Raw genomic sequence first — 17,456 nt, 5'->3', positions numbered from 1 at the left:
AGTTCTACACTGCATATTTTATGATGCTTAAAAATATACTTTAAAAACAAGTGAACAAGATCAACAACACAATCTTGGACTTGTATTCCATAAAAAGATAAGCCAAGCAGAAGGAGAAAGTCCCACGGGACACTTTTAACACACTGGCAAACACTCTACACAAGTGTTTTCCCCTCAACTTGGATTTCATCTTCCCGACACTGACACTTGGCTCTGACTCCTGGATGAAGCCAGAGAGAGAAGTAAAGCCCTTTGGAGACGAGGTGAGTTTCTGCACATGACAATAGAATTTAGGACTCCTCCGGGGCTGGCCACAAACTTTTCTCTCCTGTAAAAGATTAATATTCTGCAGAGAAGCATTTGGATTATATAAGGCTTCAATCTAACCCTGTGCAAATGTCTGGCCCTGTTCCTTTGCATTCTGCAGAACAATGTTCCCTGCTTGTCATTATTTTCTGATGTTTACTGAATTCTAATGTCCTCTCTTCATTTCTCCAGAATTATTTGCTTTCTTGATTTACTTTTTTTGTTTGTTTGTTTCTTAGGTAATGTTTGTTGAAAGTTAAAATAAATAAATGTGTGCTGTATTTCTTTTGCCTTGGGAGTTTGAAAAATGCTTGAACCTGTTATAGACATGGGTCGCTCTGAGTTCAGAGAGCACCTGACTCTTGTGTCTTGGGATAAGAAACTGCACTGGGGAACACACGGTTAGAAATAGTTACTTTACTAAGAAAGAAATGGCACTCCTGAGAAACAGAGTGGGTTAGTGGGCTGAGGGAAGGGCCTCATAAGACACAGAAACCTTCACAGGACATTCAGAAAGCACCAGTCTCTCACACATTTGAATAATGTGCTTATAATGTGTTTTTCTATTCTGTGCTATGTGGATTGGGGGTAGGGGGTGGGAGGGAAAGCTTCCATGTTTTCTTTGCCTATTGGCTTCCTTTATATGTTAATCTTGATATTGATTTCCCCAGTCTCTATTGTCTTGCCACCAAGTCCTCTGACAGGTTAAAATGACTGACTTCATACCTTCTGGTTAGGTCTCTGTTGACAGGTTAATTATTCAGCTATATTCAGTTCATAAAGATGAGGGTCAGGAACTTTAGTCATCTCTGCCCGACTTTATCCTAAAGTCCTAACCTAGAGGCCACATTTGACCTTGTCTGAGAAATAGTTGCAATTGTTAAGCACAGAACTGCATTTTCTCCATCTTTGGGTCCCACTTACACTTCCTCCAAGAAGGTCAGACAAATGTTGGGCTTTGAAATTACTCTGCAAGTTTTGTCTCTAGGTCATTCCAGCTCATTGCATGTTAACCACATAGTCGTGTGTGTGTGTGTGTGTGTGTGTGTGTGTGCGCACGTGCGTGTGTTGGGGGAGATTCGCTTTACACTAAAATTTTCAGGTGGCTTTTAGGGACTTTTCCCCTCGTTACAGAGTTTGGGTAACTTTCTCAGCAACTGCCTTTGTAAAACCGCCTCACAGTCTTCTGGTGGTCTGGCAGGATCTTTGAAAAATCCATGTCTCTGGAAAGCAACCGAGTGCCTGCTGTGGGAAGCATTTAACAGCAGTATGGATTTCACCTTTGCCTTATCTGGTACACGCAGGAGATTCTCTTTCCTCTATCCCCCTGTCCTTTATTTTTCCCTGAGAGGAGTCTGTTGTTGCTCAAGATGTCCTTGAACTCCGTATGCAGTGGATGCTGGCTTCAAAGAACTCATTTTGACCTCCGGGACTTTTTACCTCCAGGACTGCTGGGATAACAGGCATGGGCCACCATGCTTGGCTTACTTCCTCTCCTGTTTCCTGATGGAGGACGATTTCAACACTGCCCATACAGGTTTCCTTGGTGGTCTAGGTCATGACCTTCACTTAGGAGAGAACCGACAGATTTGCCTAAAACGACCCAATCCCCCTAATCTGGGTGTCTTCACCATGCTTCACAAAATGTTCATTCTGTTCTCAGCCGAACCCAGCTAGACAAAAACATGCAAGCAAAAGAAAAAAAAAAACAACCAACCAACCAACCAAACAAACAAAAACCCCAGTCAACCAAACAAAAAACAACTCCAGTCATTTTCTGTTGAGGACTCTGAGGCTGCTTGCAGCGGGGAGGTGGGGAGGGCAGAGCTTTGGCTCGATAAGGATTAGATACTAAAGCGTGAAATGGAAAATTTTGAAGAACATGTGGGAGAAGAGGCAGGGAGAGCTTTAGGGAATCGCAGGCCTGAGTGAAAAAAAAAAAAAAATCCCTGCAGAAGTCGAGAGCGCTGAGGCACACAGACATATAGAATCTGTAGCCAGTGGTCGCAAAGGCTGCCCGCGCAGCCGGGCAAGCCAACCTGCAGTGACCAGGTCTAGCCTTGGAGCCACAAACGCATCCTCATGCAGGCCACGCCCCACGCCCTACGGCCTCGGCCTCTGGCTCCCACTCCGGCTCCACCATTTCCCCCACCGCCCCACCTCACAGCTTTAGACTGAGGAAGGGCAGGCCTCGTGCTTTCGCCCTCGGGCTGGCTGAGGTGGGCGGGGCCGTGCCCACTGAGGAGGCCCGAGCGGGCGAGCGAGGTGGGCGGGGTAGTGCGGGCCGAGTGGAGCCGAAACGGAAGGCGAGGTGGGCGGAGCCTCGCTAGCCCAGGCGGAAACGAGACCACGAGAGGAGCGGGTCTTCACCCGCTAAAATAGGCGGAAGTGGGAAAGCGAGGTAGGCGGGGCCTCGACTGCTGAAGTGGGAGAACTTATGAAGAGGGCGGGAGTAGGCACGCAATGTGGGCGGGGCCCGCCCTGACTGAGGCGGGCGGGACTGCATAGACAGGCGGGAGCCGCAAGGGAGTGGGTGGGGCCGGGCCGGCTGTGATGGGCGTGACTGGAGGGGTGGGCGGGGCCACAGACTCGAGACTCGCTGCCCGAGGGTGGGCGGCACTAGAGGGAGCTGCGGCCGCGCCCGCCCTGTCGCGCCTAGCTTGCTGCTCGGAGCGCCGCCTCCCCAGCCGCTCGGAGCCGCCGCGATGGCGGAGGACAGCGAGTCTGCGGCCAGCCAGCAAAGCCTAGAGCTGGACGACCAGGACACGTGCGGAATAGACGGAGACAATGAGGAGGAGACCGAACACGCCAAAGGGTAGGAGGTGGCGCGCGGGCGCGACAGGGCGGGGACCGCTCGCACCTCAGGGCTCCGGCGCCCGCTCGTGGCGTGCGGGAGCCCCTAGACCGGAGGCTCCGTTTGGCGGTGGCCTCAACCCGAGACCATTGTGAGGTGCAGGTTTCCCAGCTCTTGGGGAGCACGCAGTGGTGGGCGAGGGCTGAGGTGGGCGGGGAGACTGCGACTCGGGCCCGGGAACCCGCGACGCGACAGTCACCTGCCGCGCGCCCCCGCTGGCTTGGCCTCACCCAACCACGGCGAGTGGTTCGGGTGGGAACTTAACAAGGACGCAAGGCCCTTCCCTTTGCGGTGGCGGCGTCTTGGACCTGCAAGGCGAGGGAGATGCAAATCGTTCCACTTGTGCCTTGGCATCCTTCTAGTACTTTCGCGCCCCCCCACCCCCAGCCGCCACTAACCCCCTGTAGAGAAGAAACCCGCAGAGCCGGTGGTGGGGGTGGGATAGGGATGCGCCCCTGGCGGTCTCGGCTGCAGGCGACGAACTGCGCAAAGTTCTGCCTCCCAGGCCCGGAAAGGGGCGCCGAGAGGGGGAGAGGGGGAGGGAGACAGGTCTCAGCCGACGCCTGAGGGCACTCAGCTTTGCGGCCTCTGAGCGTGCCCTCAGAGCTTTCTAGAGCAGAGCTGACCGGTGAACCGAGTTCCCGCGGCCCCGACCTTGCCCCTCCTGCAAAACTGATGTCTGATCTCCAAAGCCAAATGTAGCAAGTACTTTAACATTTGATCGGTTTCTCAATCTGTGCCTGCCCTCTTTTCTCCCCTACAGACTTGATTTTTTTTTCTTCCGTTCGAGAAAAGACTGCTTCTGGTTAAGGCTGGTATTGAAGTTCTGTTTTAGAGGCGGGGATTGGAGGATCATTTTAAATAAAGACCGGTGTCCCTTTGTAGGTGCTGTTTGCCTCAGCCTTTTACCCTGTTGGATTCAAACTATGCACTGGCACAGAACTGTTACTGCTGCCCCTTAGAAGTGAGATTCTGCGAACCATGGTGACTGGAGAAGTGGGTCAGCCTAAAAAACACGATAGGGAAGCCTGAGTCACAGATGGCTTATTTATTCAGTTCATGGAGAGTCTTTAAAGTATTTGTATTTTATTCAACGTTTACTTTAAGCTTTAAGAAAGGAGGCTGTATTGATCTTGAATACGTTATCAGATATCAAATGACAAATGTCAAAAAAGAAAAGCTGACTACATATATCTCCCCTTTGGCATGTTGCTTTTTAAGGTTTTCAGCGAACAGTTCAGTGGCAGCTGCAAGTACTGAATGTTATCATTCAAGTCTAGATTTTTTTTTTAAGCCCAGAGAGGTAATTCTATGGATATCTTAGCCTGAGTTCTGTTTGAGTAATAGAAATTTGCCTGTGATAGCTAAATATGAGTGTATTTTTGAAACACTAGCCGTCTTGCCGGAAGTGAGTCCATATCACGCCGGTGGATAGATAACTCAAGGAACTTCAGCACCCGTAGGTTATCTTTCTGGGGAGACCCTGGACTTATCTCTCTTCAAGTTATATTGTTCTGTGTAATTGGTATGCTAGGATGGGGGGGGGTTTAAATCAAGCTTCCTTCCTTACAAAGTCCAGGATACCCTTGGTACAAAGACATACTCTTCTCTGCAACCACTGATCTGGAATTGTTTGATGCCTTGCTATAGGTAGGCTGTTTGAAGTTCCCATAAGAGCATCCACATGCATTTTGGGCTCAGTTAAGAGGTTTCCAGATTTATACATCAGCACATTAATTATATATTAGGATGCTCAATCAAAATTTAGAGCTGCCCAGTAGATTGGGTTGTTTTAACCAAGAGTAGGCAACATGATAACTTATAGTTTAAAAAATTAATATAACGGAGTAATTGTTATATATTAAAGTATAGAGAGATTAGCAAAACCGAAGTAACTATTCTGCTCTGTTGAACTGCTTTCCTCTTTTGATTTCAATTTAGACAGTACAATTTAAGGAAGTCGTTCTGTTTTATTTGGCTCATAAATTGATAGTGCTCCATAGAAACCCAAGTTTTCTTTAAGTAGCTAAAGTTTGTCAGTGTTAAAATATGGAAAACTTTTCCTTCCTTACTTGGCCTCTTCATTCTCCACTAGTTTAAATAAACAACAAATAAAGAGCCTCTGGAGAATGAATAGATAATGTTTTACCTCTAATAGGCAAAGTATTACTTCTGAGCCAATAGGCCATGGTCAGTACATGGAGCTGTAATTTGTTCAATAGCTCCCCTGTGGTTTGAAAGGATTAATATACACCCAACATTCAGTATAATGCATCTAGGAGTTATTCTAGCTTACTGTGTTGAAACTGTAGATTCAAATAAAGGAAAAATACACAGTGAGCTACCACTATGCTTTTGTTTTTGCAGAATTTTCTTCATTAGCTTTATATTTTATTTTATGGGTAATATTGAATGCCCATAAACAGAATGTGAGGTTTTGTGTTTAATTTAAAGCAATAGCATAAGTATTATAAAATACTTGAGTGTCATCATTGTCATGGGAAGTGTGTACATCAACAATTTGGTCCACCCAAGTATGGTAGCAGTATACCATTCTAAAAATTACATGCATTCTCAAAACATTGATGAAGGAGGAGATTGGCAGTTTTAAGTAGTGAGATAATAGCTCAAACAATGTAGTTGTATTATTTTCAAATAAAATATGGACAATTAGAAGTAAGATAATTGAGGATTTCCTAAAAAGATCCCTTCAGTGACTTGCCTTACCACCTGATTCGTGGAGCTTGAGGAAACTTGAAAACTTTGAGGCCAATGAAAAGTCCAAATGACTGAAGATATCAATCCTGTGCTGGGTGGCAGTGGGGAGAGGTTGTCTCCAGGATGACTCTGCTAGGAACTTGCAAACCCCAGTGTGAGGCTGCAGAGGTAATTCAGGGTCTTTAATATGAACTATTCTACTCAGTCTTGATTTGTTCTGCCTTCTCAGTTTCTGAAGGGATTTGGAAAAACTTGAAGATGACCACAATGTTGTCTACTTAAACCTAAGGTCTTCTTGCCCTACTAAGGAATGTTTTCTCCATTTGTAAACTACATCCTAGAGGACTCCTTAGCTTCATCCTATGAAAATCAGCTTTTTAATCACTGTGACAATTACATGGGAAAAACAGTTTAAAGAATGAAAGATTGATTTTTTTATTTTTTTTTTATTTTTTATTTTTTTGACACACAATTTCAGGGCTTTCTGGCTGTGGTCCGTTTGTTCAGTTTGTGACTGGTGGGGCAGAAGCCCAGCATAGAATGACTTAAGGAATACAGATTGCTCACCTTGTGGCAATCAGAAACTGGGGGTGGGGTGGTACAGGAATGTACTTTCCTGGTAGAGGAGTTGCCCACTATGCATACCTATCTGGCTTTATTTAATCCCTGATACCACAAAAATTTTAGTTAAATGTGGTGGCTGTAATCCTGGCCTTTGGAAGCTGAGGAAAACCTTGAGTTTAAGTCATTAAACTCACAGTGATTAAAAGCAGACATTGTCTCAAAAAAAAGCTTGAGACAAACTAATAAAAGGTTTTATATTGATTTAGAGTTCTTTGGGTATATTCCCAAGAGTGGCATAACTGATTCATAAAATAGTTGTTACTGATTATTGTTGTTGTTACTGTTACTGCTGTTATTATTATTGACCCTCTGTACTGATTTCCATACTGGTTAGGCTAATTTACATTTCTTCCACCAACAGACAAGGGCTGCCTTTCCCCCACCATCCTAGTTACCATTTGTTGTGTTTACTCACTAATATTAGGTAGTCTCTCAGACTGGGGATGAGATGGAATTTCAGTGTTTTAATTGCTATTTCCTAGTGGCCAAGAATGCTGAGCTGTATTTTTTGAATATTTATTAGCTGTTTGTATTTCATCTCTTGACAGCTGCCTGTTCATTTCCTTTGACCCTTTACTGACTAGATTGTTTGGTTCCTTGGTAATCTTTACAGAGTCTAGATACTTCTGTCATATGTATAGCTGGCAAAGAGTTTTCTTCCACCATGAGCTATCACTTCACTTGTGCAGAAGCCTTTTAATTCCATCAGTTCCATTTGCCAACTCTTTTTTTAATTAATTAATTATATGTAAGTACACTGTAGCTGTCCTCAGATACTCCAGAAGAGGGCATCAGATTTCCTTACGGATGGTTGTGAGCCACCATGTGGTTGCCGGGATTTGAACTCGGGACCTTCGGAAAGGCAGTAGGCGCCTTTAACCACTGAGCCATCTTGCCAGCCCCTTGCCAACTCTTTCTAACATTTCCTGATACCTCTAGAAAGCATCTTCACCAGTATCTTAAGTGCTTTCCTTATGCTTCCTGTAGCAATTTCAAAGTTGCAGTCTCATATTAGGGTTTGATCTCTTTTCCTGTAAAGTGAGAAGTACAGATCTAGTTTTGTTCTTTTATACTTGGATATCCAGTTTTGTAGCAACATTTGTTGACAAGGCTGGCTTTTCTTCAAAATAGGCTTTTGGCATCTTTGTTAAAAATTAGGTCTGACTGTCATTGTGTTTATTCCATAGCCTCTATCTGTTCTACTGGCCTACAAGTTGGTTTCTGTGCCAGTACCATGCTGTTTCTGTTGTGGCCCGTAGTGCATCTTGAAATGAGGTCTCCAGTATTGTTCCTTTTGCTCAGTCTGGCTTTGACTATTCAGTGTCTTTTGTGCCTCCATATGAATTTTTGGATCTTTGTTGTTTCTAGGAAAAATGTTGGAATTTTGACAGTAATTGCAGTCAGTCTATAGATTGCTTTTGGCAATGCACATTAAGAATTCTTTAGGAAAACAAAAAGACTCAATATGTCACAAAAAATAACCCTTAGATGTTCTTTCGTTGTTTGTTTTATTTTGAGATGGTCTTAATCTCAATCCAAGCTGGTCTAACCTGAGTTCACTGTGTCTTCTGGACTGAACTCCTTGTCTCTGTTTTCCTGTGCTAGGGTTACAGGTACAAGGTATGAGAATTAAGAAACAAAAAATAATAAAACAACCCTTCTTGTACTACCCTCAATTGAGGGGAAAGATTTGAAGAAAATGCAGTGTATCCAGCTATTTGTTGTTGGGATTGACTATGGCCACTTCCCTTAGTTGGCTGCATAGAGTCAGAGAGAAAATGCAAAAACTTACAGTAACTCTGATTTCTCATCATGCAAAATTTAAGGGATAGCTCAAAGCTACTCTTTCTAAAATTTGATCTCCTGTCAAATATATAAATCTAAATGGAAAAATATGTTAACAGCCCTAGCCCAAGGGCTTCCCTCATTCAAAAAATACTTAAAACAGTGATCAGATGTCAATTGAGACTTGCCTCTGAGATGGTGACCTCACCTTTGGCCCAGAGCAGGACTTTCCCCAGAGACTGGCTGAAATTCAGAGTTTTTAAGGACAGCGAACACACTTTGCTGTCTTTGTTACTTGACACCAATATATATCACTAAAGAGAACCAATTTGTCTGTCATCGTTCAATTTGAAAATAGCTTTATTACTTTTACTGGTTATATGAGTAAATCATGCAGAATAAAATTGAAAAATAGAGAGCAAAATTCCTTGGCTATTCTATTTCTTTATATCCTAGCTTAATTAACAGTGTAACTGATTCACATTTTAGTATGTGCCCAAGATCAACATAAAGATGATCAGACTTCAGATTAGGTTCATTGGCAACTGTGTGTTTTTCACCATGGCCATTGGCTAGCAAGTAGGCATTACTCACATAGAGCAGCTGGACTCCCGAATGTGAATAGAGTGTGATTGAGGAACTAAAATTTCAATTTAATTGTATTTAAATTAATTCTTTAAAAAGGCCTTTCACAGATGGTGACTATCATATTAGACAACTCAGATATATGTGCCTTTGAATTTTCTGTTTTTATATACTTAGGTAGCCAGACTTTTGCTACTTGGCGGGTTCTTTCTTCCACCCTTCTCCACCCTTAGTCCACCTGTTTAGTGGCCTAACACTAGGTAGGAGAGAAAGAGATCACTGAATCTTAAGTTTTTTTCTTTTTGTTTCTTTTTAACCAGGACTACTATTAAACCAACCTTCCCAAATGACCAACCCATCTCTTGGGACCCTAGCATTTATATACCCTATGAAAAGTTCCCAGAATTTCAAATGTTACAGATTCACAGAAGCTATCTGGCAAAACCTTGCCTCTGCTAGAGCACGAGGCAAATCATAGTTGCTGGGGACAGTCTGAAGCAGCCCCCTGTCCCACACCTGGGATTAAAATGAATACCTTTTTTTAAAGAAACCAAAATTCTCACAACATAATATATTATAAATTAAACATTTATTTTTCCTTTCTTTTGCAGAGTATAGTGTTCCCATTTTTTTTTTCCTTCTAGGAATTGTCTTTAAATTTTGAACATGCATGTTTTAAACAAGTTTCTCTGTCAATGCCACATTTTCAGTACTATCTGCTAGGCATAGCAACACATGCCTGCAAGCTCAGCACTTGGGAGATGGAGGCAGAAGGATCAGGAATTAAAGTTCATCCTCACCATAGAAGGTTGGAGGTCAGCCTGAGCTCCATGAAACCTTGTCTTAGAAAAACAAAAACAAAATTGTAGCCAGTTTCCAAAACATTCTACAATTTCACAAGACAAAAAATGTGTTGTCTCTGAAATAACTGGTATCTTCATTAGTTTCATGAGCTTTCATTTTTGCTCTTGTGTCCTTAAAAACATTTATCCAAACCATGACACTGCTTCACAACTGTGTTTTCAGGAACATCACACTTACTGCCTTTGTCTCCTGATGTGTTTTAGAAAGTAGATCTTTTCCTTTTTATCTTCAATTATTTTTCCCCTTTTCTTTCTTTCTTTTTTTCTAAAAAGTAACTTTATTAAAAGGAAAAGGAAGGGTGGAGAGAGTAAACACAGGCTTGAGAACTTGCAAAACACCAAATAGAGAATAAGGAAAGGTTAGCCATTAAAAGGCAAAGACAGTTTTCTTTTGAACAGTCTGCATAGAGACTGTCAGAAATTGCCAATGCTGACTGTACTGCAGGTTGTCACGGCAGGGTATTGGGAAAAGTTTTCAATTAGCAATAATCATGCCTCAGACAAACCTCACTGGCTACAATACTGCCACTGCGCAAAGCTTTTAATTACTTTCATATTTCATATTTTTTATAGTGTGTGGATGATTCTGTTTTCTAGTTTCTTGAATGTCTGATGAGCCTTGCTCTCAAAGATAACTATAATTCAGCAAGCACCCTTACCCCACTGAGCCATCTCCCCAGCCCCATAAACCATGAGTGAGATGTACATGTGATTGTATTACATGTTTTCCTTGAAACTCTAAAGCACTGTTCTAGCTTCCTCTATTCAGTGGTATAGGTGTTTTGTGTACCACCTCCTTTTAATTTTACGGGTACCCCTATTATCATTCTTTAATTTACCTTGTTTTTAGCCTGGAACCTTGTAGGATCTTTTCCTTATACTGTAACTGAAAGGTTTGCATAGTCTGTCACTTTTTAAAAAAAAGACTAAACAAAATATCACACACTGATACTTTAAGATGAGAATTCTTGGGTATTTACATTTCTATAGTTCTCAAGTCTGTCCAGGCTGCTGCCATTTTCTCCTCTAATGGGATCCTAGTGTTTTCAGTTTATCAGCATCAAACTCCATGTGAAACCGTTCTCTTGAATTTTTTTTCCCCCAACAAGGACAGCCTAATATTGGCTACTGTGCACAACATTTACTGAAGGTCTTATGCATAATGACACAGAGGGCTATAACATAGGACAGCAAACAACTCCCAGACTCATTGCAGATATCATTGCTAAGCCAAAGGAATTTCTGTCTGTGACTCCCCATAACCCCTCATTGCAGCTTTCCCTCCACGTTATCCCCTTCTCCAGGCTCAAAATCATTGCAAATTTACATTGTTTCATGAAGATTTCAGTGGTCATGGTGACCTCGGGTGATGGTCCTTATCCAGGCCCTGGAGCCCTTACAGGATTTGGCCTTTCAGATCTGTGCCACCGTTCTTTTCCATGCTGCCATCTCCCCAGTAGTCTGCTTAGCCAGACCCTTGTTTTACACCAAGGTAGTCATGACTCCTAAAGATGAGTGACTTGACTAGGGTCACATAGCTGGTAAGTGAGGAGCACATTCTCGTACTGTGTGTCTAAAATACATATCTAAACTAACTCAAGTAAAAGATAACTTTATTTAAACATAGCAATGTGCAGTCTGAAAGTAAGGCAAGTCTTGATTAGAATTGAGGACCTGAGGTTTATTTATCTGTTTTTCTTCTCTTCTGCCTCAATTAAGTCCACACTGTCCAAAGAGTGTTTCTTAACTCAGATTCTCTAGAAGACCCCAAACTGGTTTCTGGGCAACAGGAAGATTTATTCAGGCTCAGTCAGTCAGCTGTGGTGGAGAATGGGCAGATAATGGGGAGGGGATTGTTGGATGGTATAGCGTGGCTATTGAGAAGCACCTTTGGTGAGGTCTATGCTTATTATAATTGGAATCATGAACAACCCAAAGGCCTATGTGTTAAAGGGCTGGTGACACTCGGAGTGATACTACTGGGAAGTTGTAGAAGCCTACAGGAATACCTTTAGATCATCAAAGGGTGCTTGTAAGGAGGGTTTGGGGAACCAGGTTTCATTCCCATGTGATCTAAGCAGTCTTCCTCATATACGTATTAGGATGTGTTTTGTTGACACAGGCTCAAAACAACTGAGTTACTTGATCATGAGCTGCACTTCCAACAATATGAGCTAAAATAATCCTTTCCTCTTTAACAGTTAATTTTATGAGGTGTTGTTATTGTTGTTGTGGCAATGAAAAACTTAATGTAGTTGTCAGGGGTAGTTTTTAGAGTGATAGAAGCAAGACTGGCAACTAGCTGTGGATCAGTTTGTGTCTTCCAAAATATTCTATGGAATCCTTAATCTCTGTTGCCATAGTAATACTAAGGAGGGTCTTTGGAAGGCAATTACATAATAAGGAGGGGAGCTGTCACTGTAGGTTTAGTGATGAAGACAAAAAGAACTGTTTACTGAAACCCAAACATGCTGGCACCTTGGTCCATCCTGATCATGGACTTCAGCTCCTAAAACTATAAGAAACAATATACTGTTTAAACAATGTACTGATAAGTCCTGATACTTTAGTAGCAGCCAAGGTGATAAGAAGTGCTCGATGTGTACCTACAAAGCATAAATACAAATCTGTCTGTGGAGTCATAGGCAGATTGTAAGCATGAAGATAGCACTTTGCATCTTTAAGTCTTAGACTATCTGGTACGTCAGATACATCAAAAGCTTAATAAAAATCTGTTGACTGGAGTTCAGTATTCTTTTAAACAAATTTGTGTGTGAGAGAGAGAATGAATGAGTGAATGAATAAATGAATGAATATGCGTGATGGGGGGAGGAGAAGGCCTATGTGTAATAGCTAATGTGCAGAGGTCAGTAGGCATCCATGTATTTATGTGGATTCTGGAGAATGGAGTAAGGTTGCCAGGCTTCATGGGGAATCACCGTTTCACACAAAACCATCTCCACAGCCTTCCAGTATGTCTTTAACTCCAAATGCCAAATTCATTTTGGGTTGGAAAATGTTTACGTATGCATAATGGACATGTAGCCTTCTAGAATTAGGGTTTATCAGTGCTTGTTGCTTTGTCCACAGATGGTGAGGCTTTAATGATATTTACTCCATCAGTCCCCAGAGGAAATAGAACTCCGTGGTGTCTAAAATCTCACTGTAGAGAGGCCATCATCTAGCTAGCCCAATGAGAACAGCGGGGCTTCCTGCAGTAGATTGTGGGTCACCTAGAAGAACAGGATGAAGAAATTAATATTAGAATTGGACAGGTGAATCACTGACAAAAATAAACCCACATGACTTCTTGAGGAATCTGAAGTTCCTGCAAGTAAAATCCATTACTGAACTTGGTAGCCGTGAGATAACTTGCATGAGATGTCCCTGACTCAAGATGTGTACATATTAGTAGCCAAAACAGCTAATTATTTGTTTCAGCCTTAGCCAACTTGCCCAGCTGAGTTTCAGTTCTTTTTCATCACCAGTGCATTGTGATATGGCTATCTTTACTGCTTGTCTAAGCTGATCAAGAACCTTGGTTTTTCTGCCTTTTTTTCTATTCGTTATCCTAACGAGGGCACCAGAGCTTATGTACACATATGAGCACTGAAGATTTATAGTAACCTGATCAAAGATACAGATTCATAAAAAGGTATCATGAATGGGATTGTGAAGAAGATCCAAAAGTCAGCAATAAATACCTTAAGAGATGGTCAATAGAAATGCACAAATAAGGGACAATACAGTATAGTAAGGGTGAGGATTCTGGGTGAAAACTGGCTAGATTTGCATGCTGGCTTTGTTACTACTAAACATGTTACTTTCAATGAGTTCCTTAATGGCCCCATATTTCAGTTTCCTTCCTTTCGAGTGGAAATAATGTGTTGTTATGACAGTTTACAAGGTCAGATCTAAGGTGCTTAGTACAGTGTCTACTGTGCATTATGTTCTGTACATTGTTAGCTGAGGTGACAGGTGGCTGTTGTTGATATAATGGTAATGGAAAAATTGATGATAATGGTGATAATTGCAGATAGCGATGTGGGGTTGTATTGCTGGGGGTTATAATAATGATGCTGATGATGTAGGTGATGGTCATATGCTATGATGATAATAAAAGCAGATGGTAATAATAATTTTGGTTGGGGTAAAGATGTGTGATATTGGTAACAGTAATAGTTACTACATTTTATCAAATTACTTTAACGTTGAAGACTGTGGTGATGGTGATGATTACGATGATCATGAAAAACATGATGTGTGATGTTGGTGATAACAGTGTTGATGCTGGTGGTGGCGATAGTGACAATAAGTTGCCATGCCAGCTTTTTCTTGTTAGTGGCTATGCCAGCTTACCAAAGGTATGTGAGAGTTGTCTTTTTGTGGCATACTTCAGATATTCTTAGACTTTAAAATACTTGCCAGACCAGGGGACCAAGAAGAGCATTTTTTTTTTCAAGATTATTAGCTGCCAAGGCTTTTTCTTGGTGAAGTGCTTATTCCTACCTTCGGCCCATGATTCTGTCAAACTTTTGTCTTTTTCTTAATGATTTTTAAAATTGATTTTTCATTCATCTAGAAAATACTTACTAAAGATCTTTTGTATACTAGATACTGTTTTGATAGGTCCTGATACCACGGGGGAGATTATTTATTTATTTTATATGCGCGCGCGCGCGCACACACACACACACACACACTCCCAGGCTGGTGTTCAGAAGAGCTCTTGTTCCTTCTGCCATTTAAGAGCTGTGCATCTCCCAATGTGTGGCTTTTCTGTCTTCTGTTTTCTAATCCTACATCTCCTCAGCCCTGGGAAAGAAAGAACATGGACATGCAGTGGCCAACAAGAAAAGGCAGGCATCATTTCCACTGGTGCCTCTTTTCTCAGTCAGTGGTCCTATCTGACTGCCAGGGGCTGGGAGCTAGCATATCAGAGAGAAGCGGGGTGGGCTTTTGTGGGCATTCTCTAGAACGCACTGAAATATTTCCGAGGCTCTTCTAGTAAATCCTGCCTATAGATTTCATGGACTCTGACAATTTGCCTTTGTAGCAAGTTCAATATTTGACCTTTCCATGGCAGAAATGGAGTGAACTGGTTCCAGTGGCCTGTTCGAACAAGGCCCTGAGTCCCATTTCCAACTCAAAATAGCAAAATTCAGAACTTGTTTAGAACTCTCATGCATAATCTCAGGGAAGAAGGGCATGGAACTCTTAAAGTTGGATAAGGTTTTATAACGTGATTTCCACAGTTGGATTTCTGGATGTGGTGATCTGCCTCAAACATGAGTCTGAATCAGGCTTCACTGAATTCCACGTGGAAGCTCTTTTTGAAAAACTTCTCCTACTGTCCAGGTTCCTACTCAGCACCTTGCCTACTCAGGCTTGTGACATCTCTTCCTACTATCCATGTTCTTTCAGAACCTGTGATTTCTGTGGGAAGCAGATGCCAGTTAAGCTGCTCTTACAGTTCTGGGTCTGTCCAGGCCACTCTCATCCTGCCACCCTAGGCATAGCAGGTCACTAGTTAGTATTTTTAATAAGTTTTATTGACATATAATTTATGTTATGTAATTTAGTAGCTTTTATAACATCCACAGAGTTGTACAGCCATCGCCACAGTCCTGTTTTAGAAGTGATTTTTATCCCAGCATGAAACCCACATCCCTAAGCAGTCCACTCCCTAAACACTCTCTACTAGTCACTTTTTTCTCATGGCAGAATACTTAACAGAAGCAATTCAAGACAAAGAGTGTATCTTTCCAAAGTTCGTGGGAATATAGCCTGTTGTAGTGAGGAAGGTGGAGGCTGCGCACACTGCAACCAGTTAGAAGAAATTTGCATGCTGGTGTTCAGTACGCTTTGCCTTCTTAGGCAGTCTAGGACCCCAGGCCACTCATAGAGCCAAACTTACATAATCCTTCACAGAACGGCTCAGAGGCTTGTCTCTGTGGTTCTAGGCTGTTTCAAGGTAACAATCATAATAAACACCTAATAATAAGCTCCTAACAACCACAAATCTATCTTGACTTTCTTTGATCTGGTTGTTTGGATATTTTATAAAAATTCAGGGGGCTGGAGAGCTGGCTCAGCGGTTAAGGTTAAGAACACTGACTGCTCTTCCGAAGGTCCTGAGTTCAATTCCCAGCAACCACATGATGGTTCACAGCCATGAGTAATGAGATCTGATGACCTCTTTTGGTGTGTCTGAAGACAGCTACAGTGTACTCATATATAATAAATCTTTCCTTCTTTCTTTTTTTTTTTTTTTGGTTTTTCGAGACAGGGTTTCTCTGTGTAGCCCTGGCTGTCCTGGAACTCACTTTGTAGACCAGGCTGTCCTGGAACTCAGAAATCTGCCTGCCTCTGCCTCCCGAGTGCTGGGATTAAAGGTGTGTGCCACCACGCCCGGCCTATTCTCAACTTTTATTAGGGCTAGTTTGTAAATTCTCCTGTCTTCTTGCTCATCTGAAAACCAGAAATTGGCAAGGAACTACAAAAACTGGCACCAAATGCATTATCTATCCTTCCAAATTTGTACAAATATTTCAACCTTCCCAACCCTTAAATAAGTATAACTTACTTTTCCATTTCAGAACCCTTAAAGAAACCAGGATGGGGAATAAGAGATGTTACTGGCACATCCTCATAATACTAGGACAACCACAATAAAAAAAAAAAAATACAGAGAAAAGCTTGAAATGGTATGACATATCTGTAATGCCATCAATCTGGAGGACAAGGCAGAAAAATTTTGAATTTGAGGCCAGCCTGCTGCTCAAAATAGGACTACTGCACTGAAAATACGTAGAAGTTGAAAGATAGCTTAGCATGTAAGAGCTCCTATAGAGGACCCAGGTTTGTGTGAGTATGCACCCCCATGTTCATGACTGTGTGCTCTTGTGTAAACAAGCACAAACCAGAAGAGGGTGTCAGGTGTCCTTCTTTATCATTCTTTACCCATTCCTTTCAGGCCAGGGTCTCTCCCTGTCCCTGGGACACAGATTTTCTACTCTAAGCTATAAGCCAACAAAGCCTCAAACCATCCTGTTTCTGTTTCCCTTGGGACCTGTGGTTAAGGTGTGCACGGTACACCCGGATTTTTATATGGCTGCTCAGCAGCAAGCACTTTCAACCACAGAGCCATCTCTTTAGCATCTCCTCAGAACTTCCAACAATAATTTCTAATGTAATTCAGGAATTATACTCTCAGGTTTCTAAACAAATAAAAATAAGATATCTATACAAAAATTACCATGTGAACATTCACAGCAACCTTATTCATAACAACTCTCAAACAGAAACAATCCAAATGCCTATCAACTGATGGATACAGACAATGTGGAATGTGCATATAAAGGTAACTATTCAAAAATGTTTAAAAAGTACCACTTATACATAAGCAGGATAAATTCAGTGTAAGAGGCTGGCGTTGTAAAGCCCACATATTATATGGTTCAGTTGTTTTTTTTTTTAATCCCAGCTCTCGGGAGGCAGAGGCAGGCAGATTTCTGAGTTCCAGGACAGCCAGGACTACACAGAGAAACCCTGTCTCGAAAAACAAAAACAAAGCAAAACAAAACAAAAAAATACACAAAAAGTTGAGAATATATTTTTATTATACATTCTTCATTATACCAAAATTTAAAAGTACAATTTTAAGCTGGGCATGATGGCACACTCCTTTACATCTCAGCACTCAGGATGAGTGTAGTAAC

General features: G+C 42.0%; 1 protein-coding gene and 1 non-coding gene across 5 annotated transcripts in view; one reads left to right on the top strand and one right to left on the bottom strand.

The window, feature by feature from the left end:
* Positions 1-2,904: 2,904 nt before the first annotated feature.
* Nmt2 (N-myristoyltransferase 2) overlaps positions 2,905-17,456 on the top strand; it is a 43,243-nt gene continuing 28,691 nt past the window's right edge. For 2 of the 4 annotated variants that reach the window (XM_029472587.2, XM_021154409.3), the window contains exon 1: positions 2,905-3,121. In XM_029472587.2, coding sequence (XP_029328447.1) covers positions 3,012-3,121 — 110 coding nt within the window. In that variant the 5' untranslated portion in view covers positions 2,905-3,011. Of the gene's footprint in view, positions 3,122-17,049; positions 17,099-17,456 lie in introns of those variants that run through there. The other 2 variants (XM_029472591.2, XM_085835230.1) reach the window with 2 other exon arrangements.
* LOC115030562 (U4 spliceosomal RNA) lies at positions 10,135-10,275 on the bottom strand. Its single transcript, XR_003836134.1, has one exon. It is a non-coding gene; the product is annotated as a U4 spliceosomal RNA (small nuclear RNA).

Source organism: Mus caroli, unplaced genomic scaffold (assembly GCF_978045245.1).
Source record: "Mus caroli unplaced genomic scaffold, Mus_caroli_1 scaffold_2, whole genome shotgun sequence".
Lineage (NCBI taxonomy): Eukaryota > Metazoa > Chordata > Mammalia > Rodentia > Muridae > Mus > Mus caroli.
This window is presented reverse-complemented; position numbering and strand designations above follow the sequence as displayed.